Source organism: Uloborus diversus, chromosome 8 (genome assembly GCF_026930045.1).
Source record: "Uloborus diversus isolate 005 chromosome 8, Udiv.v.3.1, whole genome shotgun sequence".
NCBI classification, from domain to species: Eukaryota; Metazoa; Arthropoda; class Arachnida; order Araneae; family Uloboridae; genus Uloborus; species Uloborus diversus.
In genome coordinates this window covers 73,462,375-73,474,376 of record NC_072738.1, presented here as the reverse complement: position 1 = coordinate 73,474,376, position 12,002 = coordinate 73,462,375, and the positions used below count along the sequence as shown (strand labels likewise).

The window sequence follows — 12,002 nt, the reverse complement described above, 5'->3', positions numbered from 1 at the left end:
ATCATTTTACTAAAATAAATTTTCATGCTTAAAAACTATTAATTTATTATAATTACGTGGAGTTTGTGTTGTAATAAATGAAATTCATTACTTGTAATAGTACCCAGTTAAGTACTTAGAGTACCATCATGATACATAAAAATTCTTTGTTTTTCATAGGTTATTATATTTCAATGAACCAGTAACTTTCAAAGGAGTTGGCATTGGGCGTAATCAAAAAGATTGGTTTGGTATTGAAACTCCCTATGCAGGAATAATACAACCTTTAGAGCGATGTGCAGAAATGGCATCCTACAACTTGGAGAAAAGAGCAGTTAGATTTGGAGATGAATCATTTAGCCATGCTAAGGTTACAGTTGGACGAAAAGATTTTGTTCATGAGTAAGCATTAACTTTTGAAAACTATTTAAATTTTTTCTGAAGCATAATGCATATCAATTACATGTATGTCTGTATGTAAGACAGCTTCGTTTTTGTTGAAAATTTTTTATGAGGAAGAACTTTTTCATTCTCTTATTCTGCACTTCTTTCCTGCACATACAAATAGCTTGTAAAATCTTTGCACACAATTTTTAATTAAAGCTTAAAACCATATTGAGAAGCTTCATTAATGAGAAAAAAGTTAATTCATTCTGCATTACTCTATTTGGTTGCATAAGGTTATTTTTATTGTGGGCATGATTACCCCTGTAGCCAATACATTTTTCGAAATACATAATATTTTGCTTATTTCTAACTCTAAAATAAAGAAAAGCTGAAGGTTTTAAGTTGCAATAAACAGGAACAGCTGTGCTCACCCCACAAATTCAATGGCACAAATCCCCCCCCCCCCCAAAGTTGTCTCAACCCTCTTTCCCTTCTTTATTTTTTATTTTTTATTTCATTTTTTTAATTTAAATTATTTTTAAATATTTTTTTATGTTTTTTTTTGAATTTGTTAATTATTTTTTAAAAATTTATTTGCTTTTAGTAATATTATTTTAAAAGAAAAGATGTGTGCTACGACAAAAACAAATGCACAGTATGCACACAAATTAAACAAATGAATTAATTAAAATATAAACAGGATAAAATAAAAAAAATAAATAAATAAAAATAATTTAAATAAAAAATGAATCAATACATAAATTTAAACAAATAAATAAATAACTTTTGGAATCGCCCCAAAAATTTTGATTGCGCAACTTGCACCATAATCACCCCCCCCCCCCTGTGGACAACCCTGAACAGGAAAAAGTGGGGCAAGGAAGAGGAAAAGTGTATAAAACATTTAAGAAAAAAAGATACTTTTAACTTTTTATAAATTTAATTCAATATTAAGAGGAATTTTGAAGAAAAAAATCATTAATTAACCAAGTTTTCCAGTTTTTAATTTTGTCCTTTTTCAGTTTTAATGTGACCTTTGATTTGCGAACCTATTATGCAAATGGATTACTTACCCTGGTGAAAAATGGACGCAGTGTTTCTCATTTTGCAATAATGTTGCTCGGTGGAAGGGCAGTCATAAACATATATGACAGAAAAGCTCGTCGAATTCCACATCCTAGTCTTCTTAATGATGGAGCTTGGCACAGTGTAAGTAATCATTCTTTGAAGTTATTTGCACAGACTTTGAATTAAATGAAATATTTGAGGCTAGTTTCATACAGGGCTGCCAGGGAACTAAAATCCCCCCCCCCCCTTCACCTCAAGATGTGGGGTTTTCAATAGAGACCATGAATTTCGGTATTTTATTTGAAATTCTTGGTTTTTCGGTTTATTTATGAAAAAAAAAATACATTTATTAAATATTTTACCAATAAAATGTAGCATTTTTACTGAAATTTTTTAAAAGGTTGTGTGGGTTACAAAAAAGAAAAATATATATTGTGTATTCTATCCCTGGATGTTATGTCTCTCTTTGTGTTGTATAATGTTTCTGCCTATCTTGCAGGGCCTGATTACTAAACAGGCCAGCTGGGTGGCCTATGCCCCCTCTCCTTTTTAGGGGGCCCTAAATGGCTGAAATTTTTTTAACCATTGACTAAAATTGTAGAGTTTGGCTTAGCCCACTCCCCAGTCAGTATTTTAATTGGGACCTGCTATCTTGTACAATCTGTAAAATGGTATCAAGTCCAGATATTAGCTTTTTTTTTTTTTGGAGAAAGACTATTTTTGCAACATGTTTTAAAGAAATTGTGCAGAAGAAATAATTTTTGACCGATCAATTTCAGTATTTATTATCACAATTTTTCACTTTATGATTTTTAAGTTTGAATAATTGACCATCTACAGTGTAGCAGTTACAAAAAAAAAAAAAAAAAAAAAAAAAAACAAAAAAAAATGAATAAGACTCCTTATTTACTTGATCTTGGGTTTTATTCCTCGATCTTCCGACTTTTTGAGGTTTAATCTTGGGTTTTGCACAACATCTTGTAAAACCCAAGCCTTGGTTATTTACCCCTGGTAGCCCTGGTTATCTGTCATAAATATATATTATAATTCATAATATAAAGTTGACATTTTGTGTCCAAAATATTTTCTATATCACTTGCTATATTTAATTGTAAATTTGGTGAAGCTGTTTTTTGCAGTAAAGAGTTCAAGCTCTGAACATTAAAGAGACTCAACAAATTTCTTAGAACTGGAAACAATTTAAGATGTTTTGAAACTCAGATTACACGAATAAAATGTAAATTAGGAAATTGATACATTATTTGTACTCTCAAAGTAATTATTACACTACATTTATCTTGTTTACAAATGTTCAAAAACTTACAAATTACTGAAAAAAAATTTCAGTAAAAGATATAAAAGCTTAATTATGTATGAAATACTATATATAATAGAAAATAAATGTATGAAGATGAGAACATGGATGAAGTTTCAACTTGTTTTAACATAATTTAGCATGGGTAATTGTTAAAGTACCAATTGAATCAAAACAAACATTAGAATAATGACATACACCAATACTTCATGGTTTTGGGTCACAATTTCATGATGTATGCAAGTACATCATGATGCAAAGAAAAGTAAAATGACTAATCACATATTTATTTTTTCTAAAATATATATGCTTAGGAAGCTAAAGAAGGAATACAAAACTTTCTTCATACTTAGCTTGCAAATCATTAAACTTGAAAAGAATACTATGAAAAAGTGTAATAATGTGGTAACCAGTATTTTAGTTTATTTACTTAAAACATAGCTGTGTATGTATGTTTTTTAACTAATAATCTAATGAATCGCTATATTAATAAATATTTACCATCAATTTAAGTTTAAGGCTTTTAATCACACAACGTAAATTAGTGCTCATAATTCCTGAATCATAATCTTCCAGATCTCTGTAATCAAAGTCAGCAGAGGTTTAACCTTTTACGTGGACTCCAATGCAAAAAGTGGTGGCTTAAAGATGAAAGTGAGACGCCGACTAGCTCTCAGGTCACCCTTATATGTGGGTGGTGTTCCAGAAGATATGGGAGATATCCATAAAGTGGTTTGTATTTACTCTTGTTTATCACAATAATGCATGCTGTTGCTAATACAATTTGAAGATAAGATTTAAACAAATATAAATTTTGCCAGCTTCAGGAAGTATTGATGAGTGCTGTCAAACTGAAATACAAAAGCTAGTTAACAACAGAAAGGAAGAATAAAATTTTCAATTTTAATTGCATTGCATTTTATATTTGTTTGCTGTTAAATATTTTCTTTCACACTCTTTGCATTTCACTGACCCTATTTTTCTTCAGTAGGACTCTGTTTGTGCCCATTGAAATAGTGCGAAATGTTAATGTAAAAATGTACTTAATGTTGAAGTTTCTGTAGACATGCAATATGTGATAGTACCTCATTGGAAAGGACTACAATCATAACCTAATCATTTTAACTAACATAGCATATATCTGGTTGTTTGTATTGCAATCACTAGGTCCGTACTAGGCTCAAAAAACTCTTTATTATAAAGGCTGTTTTATTCCTTTTCCTGGCTTTAAAAAAAGAAAGAAAAAAAGCTTGTGTGGCACACAAATATAAACACTTCACACTCCAGGGTCCCCCACTATTTGTGGTTTAACCAGTTGGATTGGACACTGAAGACAGCTTTGAGTTTTTGATGCCAACCAGAAGCTGAGCAATCCCTGGTCCAGCACCCCAAAGGCATTGTTTCACTTGCAGGACTTTGTGTCTATGAGCATATTTAACATCCCCCAAAACATAAACACTGTTGCCCCATTACTCAACTGAAAAGTCTGGAAATAATTCAAGGTACATACAGTAAAAACAGCAGATCTGATACAATTTAAGATAATGCAATTATTCTAACTGATAACTAAAACACAATGGAAGATTAATTTACAGACTTTTTCAAGCAAAAGTACGATGAATACAGTATTGAATTGTATAAAGTGTAATTGATTTAATATTATTTGAAATTTTATGTAACAAATTTAAATAGTTTTGCATGGTTATTTGCATGCATTTTTAATGCACTTTAAATCCATTTTGAGTGTTAGTGTCATGTGGTGCTGGCTGCATCCCCTACAACTTAATAATATTTATTATTTTGTTTGTGGGACATGTTCACAGGAAACTTTTATTCAGGGTTGTATGGTATTTTTGCTAAAAAACGTGTTAACACTTCTTTAATTTCTTAGGTTTTTACTTTTAGCCCTGCTTATTTTTTTTTTCTTCTCAAGTCTGAAACTTGTTTATATATTTTTAACGCAAAAGAAATGAGTACAGTCGGATCCTGCTACAACGCGATCCGACTTACGAGAAATGGCTATAACGCGAGTTTTTCATGAGTAATGAATTTTTTAGTGCGGACACAAATTACTCGCATGCAACATGAATTTTTTCGGAAAAGAGCAGCGGAGAGTTAGAATGGGCTTCGTTGACGCTAAATATTGGTTTTGTGAATGCACTTTCACCCCATAAACATCACTGAAAGCGGAAGTTCACCCACTGTATTAGTCTAAACAACGCTTTGCTTTAGTTTATACAAATAACCACTCCGATTATTAACTTTTTTTTTTCATTTTACATATGAACGTTGACAAAATACAGGGTCCATTATGAAAGTAATGAGCATTTACTGGCAAAATATATTTATTGATCGTAATTTGTACAAATGTTCAATATTCTTCAAAATACATTCCTCCTGCATCAATACACTTGCGGAGACATGTTTGCTACGCCTGAAAGGCACCCTGAAACTCTTCCAAGGGAATGCCTCTCAGGAACGTTGTAACATGGTGTTGGATGTTTCCCAAGGTTCCCCAATGTTTTCCTTTCTTCTCTCTCTCTCTCTCTCGAGTCGCGGAAACAAAAAGAAGTCATATGAAGCTAAGTAGGGACTGTAAGGTGGTGAGGGATCACCGGGGGGGGGGGGGGGGGACATCCATAACGGGGTTCGTCGGCGACCTCCTCCTGGCTCTCTTTGAATGCCTTGTGCCACTTCCCAGACAGTGATCTTGAAATGCAATCGTCCTTGAAGGCTTCTTGCAGCATCTGGAATGTTTTAGTTGCATTTTTTCCAAACCTCATGCAAAACTTTATGGCGTATCATTGTTCAAGCGAACGCTCCATTGCGTTATGTTACAAAAGTTGAAAACATACTTCAAGCGGAGGCACTTATCTCCACTCACACTGCTCGAGAGCAACTGACGACTGGATGCATTGAAAGGGCATATCCCGCACCACATTTCCCAGCCGGTTTTACCGTGCTGCCATCTATCGTCGCGTCACAATAACATTATGCTCATTACTTTCATAATGGACCCTGTATATTCTGATAACATTCTGGTCGCGCCGCATTAACCTTCTTCATTTTTTAAATTATAAATATATTTACTATATCTATACTGTTAAGGGCTGTAATAATGCTATACTGTAAGTACCATACTGCTTTATTTTAAGTTTCTCCCCCCATTAATCATTGATTTTGTGCTAAATTACAGAATTTTATGCCAAATAATAACGCTTTTTCTAAAATGCAGAAAAAGTCAGTTCTTTGTAAAAGACACTGCAATATATAGTGAATAAATGGTTTGAAACAATATGAGGGGTGTGTACAAACGTCTGAAGCAATTGGGTATGCTTATAAAAAATTACTAAACATACCTTGTTCCACAACGCGAAATTCCGACTTACACGAGGTGTCTTGGAACGCATCCCTCGCGTAAGTCGGGACTCGACTGTAATAACTTTTAAAAGTTATAGTTATATTACACATAGGTTCTTATAGTAACTTTAGCTATAATAGATTAACAAATATGCGGGGTGATAATAATGTAACAAAGGTAAGAATAAAACTAAAATCACCTAAATAAACCTCTATGAAATGTTATTTCAACGTTGATGGGCGATCTCACTGTATTTTTTCAAATGCATTGTCCTCAACATGAAATTTTTGCCATAACTATTTAGTTTACTGTTTGATTAGCACATTGTTTTATTTTGAATTTTTTGTGTTGGTAGGACTAACTCAGAACAAAATTGTTTGCTTGCTAATGAAACAGTAAATTGAATAGTGATGGCAAAAAAAAAAGTCATGTTGTGTACTTTACATTTGAATAAAATGCTATGAATTGGCCCTGATATTAATATTCCTGCAAATGTTGGTGAAGAAATTGGTGAATAATGTTATTTATATTATTAAAAGGAATAAAGTGATGATACATTTCTTAATATTGGATGTTTAGTATTATTGAATATTGAAGCATTTCCTAAATACAGTACAACCTCATTTATCCAGACTAACTGAGACTAAGAGCAATCCAGATAAACAAAAATCCGCATAATCCAGATAGTATGGATAAAAAGCAAAACAAATCCTTAAATAAGTAGATTAATCGCTCATTATGACAAAAAAAAAAAAAAAAAAAAAAACACACACATTATGTAACAAAATTGGGTAGAATTATCTGCAAGGTAGTGAAAAAGACTAAAACATTTTTTCACAAAGTTTCTTAACATAGAACTGGTTCATTGTATTCTGATTCAAACGTGTGGTGGTTGAATTAAGCATGGTCAGGCAAACGCTTTGTCTCTTATAGATAAGAATAAAAAGTGGATGTGTAGTGTACAGTTACTTTTTTGCTATCAAATTTTAAAATTATCGGTGTTGCAACTGTTTTAAAAACCACAAATTCGATCTGAATAATCTGGAGATGCATATAAATGAGGTTCGACTGTAATATTAATTGGGTATTTGCGCTACAATGGATTCCATGATAGATTAAGTTTAATTTCGGTATGAAACAAAAGTCAAAATAGTTTTCAAAATTTCTCTCTAATTGGGTACTGTTTTGATGACATAAAAGTTCCTTATTTTATAAAGATTTTCATTTAAACCTAAAACTGCAAGCTTTTATTTAATAATAAAAATGGTTTTGTGATTCAGGTATTGGAAAGCTTTAAAGGCTGCATCAGAAATTTCCACTTAAACGGCAAATATCTGGATATTGCTAGAGAAGAGTTACAGCATGTTGGACAATGTTTTTCAACAATAGAACCTGGGGCATATTTTCCTGGCGATGCTTATGCTATCTATGGTAAGATTTATTTTACTATTTTTATTAGTATCATTAATATTTAGTTTTTGTTCAATTTGAGGTCAACAATAACAAAATAAGAATTTTCTAAAACTTGACCACAGACTTTTAAATGGAAAAATCATTTGTATCATTTATCATAGGTAAAATCAGCCACAAAGTGCCAGGTCAAGGGCGCCCATATGCAAAATTGTAAGGGGGGCTCAGATATTTTCGCCATGGTTTAGCAGGTTATTTTCCCCATAGAAACCGATTTCAGGACAGATTAGCGTCACTAAAATTTGGCATTTTTAATAACTTATTCATTAATGACTGGAGAAGAAATATTTTGACATTTTTGCAAAGAAAAAAGGACTAAAAGCAGGAAAGTTCAAATTTCAAAAGGGGGGCCTCCCCCCTTGCCCCCCCTGTATGGGCGCCCATGTGCCAAGTAGTAAGATGCATGTTCACACTGATCTTTTTTATTACAAAATCAATTTTTCTATTACAAATGATAAAAACGAGGCAGTGAGAAGCGAAGGGATGCAAGTGGCAAAATTAAAAATGTGAAGGTAACCAGTACAAATGGTAGGTGAACCCCTCCTTTACCTTGGGGCAAGATATACAGTTGGCTCTCTTTTAACGACTTCCAAGGGACCACAAAAAATCGTTCTTAAGTAGAAAGCGTCCTTAAATAGAATGCTTTTAACACTATAGTGGACCATTTGGGACCATGAAAAGCCGTCGTTTAATAGAAAAAGTCGTTAAATAGAGCGTCGTTAAACATAGAGCCAACTGTAGTACTAGTAGCACTGGTAGGTGCTGCTGTACAGCTTGATTTAGAAAAAAATTTCAATGAAAGCCTACCTAGGATACCTTATCTTTAAATGCGTTTTACTCAAAACTTCAAAATGTCCACTTGCATCCCTTTGCTTCTCGCTGCCTCAAATGATGTTTCCACTTCAAGGTCATCCGCCATCTCTCCGTGGTCAAGCTTTACTAGGAAAATGCTTTTCATCTCATCTCTCTCTATCTTTTTTTTCTTGTCTAGATTTTCTTTTATAATACTATACAAATGAATACAAATATAAATAGTAATAATGAATTTTAAGATTCTGACATTCCTATAAAGAATGGTTTTCATCATGTTTTATCTAGTTTCCCTATATCAGTAAATTTATGATCCCCTCAACTCAGTACTCTCAACACTTTTTGCATAGAAAATATTTCTTATTATAATTTGTGTAGTTTATCCATATGTGTTTTCATATTGATATTTTTTACTTATCATAAGGAAACGTTAAAAAAAAGCATTTTGTGTAATATGCTTAGTTATTTAATTATGTTAACCATTTAACATTTTCTAGATAAAAACTTCAACTTGGGAATTAAGTTGGACATACAAGTTGAATTCAAAACAAAGAGACAAAATGGCATCTTATTGGCTCTATCCGAAGGTTTTGGCATACCATCCATAGCTTTAGAACTGAATAATGGAAGTGTAAGTTTTGTTTAAAAGATTTTTTGAAGTAATTGTAACTGTATTATTGGGCTTCTTTTTAAAAATGAAGCTTTGATAATAATTAAGCAAAAAAGCATTTTCTACTTATTCATTATTTAGGGAAGAAGGAAAAACTTCCATGGCATGGTAATGACAATTATCTTCAAGGACAAATTTTAATGAAAAATAAGCAAATGAATTTCGTAATCTTGTGCATAAATTTCCAAAGATAGTTAAAACATAGAAATGAAATATATCTAATCAGGTGTTCTCTTTTCTTTTAAAGCTTTTCAATTCTTAATGTAAAAACCTTCAAATAAGTAAGGTTGGTGTTTGGGACAAGTCATGGTAATGACATTTACAACTTTTCAATTTTTTTCAGATTTATTTTCATCTTGACTAGTCAAGAATTCATTGAATGTTTGTTTTATATAAATTTATGTCCTGGTTTTATTTGAAAAGCTGATTGCAGTATGTTTTTTCTTTTTCTTTTTTCAGGTTGTAATATCTGTAATACTTGGAAATGAAGAAAGACCTTTTAGTGCTGTGAGAACATTTGAGTCTGCGTATCATGTTTGTGATGGTCAGTGGCATATGGTTACTGCTCAATATGCTCATAAAGCTGTGACGCTGAAAGTAGACTTGTTCGATGTTGTGGTTGGACTCAGCCAGAGTGTGCCCCTAGAGCCAAATACTTCAACACCTTTGTATATTGGTGGAGTACCAGGTAATTTTCATGATGACAATTTTGTCAAATGAAGTATGGGTCCTATGGTATACCAGGGGTTGGAGACATTTCTAGTGATAAGAGCCTTTTTTTCCCCAAATATGTTAAATTATTTTTTTCAGGGTCAAATATTAGTACAAAGATAGGTGATGTTAGAAAAATTTTAACAGTTTTTTGCAGTAATAAATAGTTTTTTTGGGAAAACAAAACATTTACAAAGCAGAGTAATTCAACATTGTAAAGGAGACAAAGAACCATTTTAAAATCCTTATTTAAAAGATCCTAATTATAAAATCCTAATTTCAGTGGATTATATTGATGTACTGAAAGAACAAAAATTCAGTGTAACAAATAATGGAAATACAATTTTGTGATATTGGTGAAACTTTTAGGACTGAATATACTCTCAAGTTTTTCTCATTCAACTTTCAAACTTTTTTCGTTAATTATGCTTTTTTATTTGTTTTTTATAATAGTCATATCTGCGGCACAAAATAGACCCAATAATTGTCAGCCCAATGCATTATGTAGATTCGTCCATTTCTGCATACGCAGAAGTGTTTGGTTGCTTAGATTTAATGTCAAATGGTTCTTACCTGTGATCTGCAGCATATTTTGATATATGCTCAGGATTATTAAAATTTGTTTGGCAGTGGTAGTATTCTGCTAATTTTTCAATACTGTGTGTTTCTACTGAGCCACATGCTGCTTGGAAGCCGCAAGTTTCTGACCCTGTGCCATATCAAAATAGTTGCTATGAACTAAATTATACAAATGCAAAGGTGGCTACTAGTTTTGTTTGCCTAGCAATTCCGAAATAAATAGCTAATGGTCTTTTGACATTATTCACTCCATCACAAGCAACAACTCTATCAAGTCACAATACATCAACAACCCTACTGAAACATTATCTATTCCTAATTTCAAGATTAGCCTAAAATTTCGCCAGCTTCAAACAATGACCTCTGGTCTTTTGCACAAAAGCGAAACCATCATTATTTTTCAGTCTGGAAAACTTAATGCACAAAATTGTATCCTCTCTAATCCTTCTTGAATTTTAAGTTTGTCTAATTATGATCTAAACCTTAAAAGTTATTTAACATCCTATAACTTTTTTTTGAACCTTATTGTACTCAAAGGGCTGCATTTTATTTTTTAGCAGATACAATGCTTTCAAATTCAGCATGTTCAAACAATCGATTTGCTTAAATATAATTTGAAAGTTTATGACTCAAAATATTTGTAATATGAGGGGAGGGGGAAGCATAATTTTGCATTAGTGATTGCGACCTATCAGAATTTTATGAACTCAAAAATCCAAGCATTCTATTAATAATTTTGTGGCGTTTATTGTTGGTACAATTTAAACTGATATTTTGAATGGGGTAACCATTGATATTACAACTGAAAATCTTAACACTTGAAGATTTATATTGATATGAATGAGGTTTAGTGTTGATAATACGAAACCTACAAAATTGATTGTCCCTGAATTTTATCTGTATGATTAAAATTAATTCTTTTTCAGACGATGTCCCGACGGGAGCACTTCTTGGCAGAAATAATTTTATTGGCTGCCTAAGAAACATCGCAATAAATGACAGAAGAGTGGAATGGATCGACATGGCTGCTAGGCACAATGTTGGACCTACTGCTTGTCCCACATTTTGAATTCTATAACTTCAGTAATTAACGGAATATGCAAGGAAATGACATTTTTAAATTTGTCTTCTTAGTGTGCTGTAGGTTGAAAGCAAACCTAGCTGCAATATATACACAGCAATATTGAAAATAAAAAAATATCCTTTTAATAGATATTTCTAATCCCACTTTTGTTTTTCATAATGATAGTTTATGAGATAGTTGTTGTTTAGCATAAGTAAACATTTTTGCTTATAATATGCTAATTACAATTTTTTTCCTTTATTATTACAACTTCAATAGGGTGCTTGAAACAATATTTGGTATACCTTTGTCTGTCAAGACACAAATTAAGAAAACAAGACATTTCTCGCTTTGAAAAATTTCTCATAACCTCGAAATAAATCTGTGTTTCGATGTTACTCTTTTCTAATTTGTGAGCATAATGTGTGTTAGCATAAATCCCAAATATGATTAGTCCCAAGTAATTAAGTATCCTCATATATATAATAACCAATGATCGAGTAACGCTCCTGACGTTATCAATGATGAAACTGGCTCCATAGCATGGTAATTTGATAACAGTTTTTAGAAATGTTTGAGATACAGGGAA

General features: G+C 32.0%; 1 protein-coding gene across 1 annotated transcript in view; it reads left to right on the top strand.

Moving 5' to 3' along the window:
- LOC129228428 (laminin subunit alpha-1-like) overlaps positions 1-11,425 on the top strand; it is a 240,754-nt gene extending 229,329 nt beyond the window's left edge. Inside the window, exons 59-65 of the mRNA XM_054863107.1 lie at positions 160-381; positions 1,389-1,575; positions 3,326-3,481; positions 7,391-7,541; positions 8,888-9,021; positions 9,520-9,748; positions 11,277-11,425. Of these exons, the coding sequence (XP_054719082.1) occupies positions 160-381; positions 1,389-1,575; positions 3,326-3,481; positions 7,391-7,541; positions 8,888-9,021; positions 9,520-9,748; positions 11,277-11,419 (1,222 nt within the window). The 3' untranslated portion in view covers positions 11,420-11,425. The remainder of the gene's footprint in view (positions 1-159; positions 382-1,388; positions 1,576-3,325; positions 3,482-7,390; positions 7,542-8,887; positions 9,022-9,519; positions 9,749-11,276) is intronic.
- The last annotated feature ends 577 nt before the right edge of the window (positions 11,426-12,002 follow it).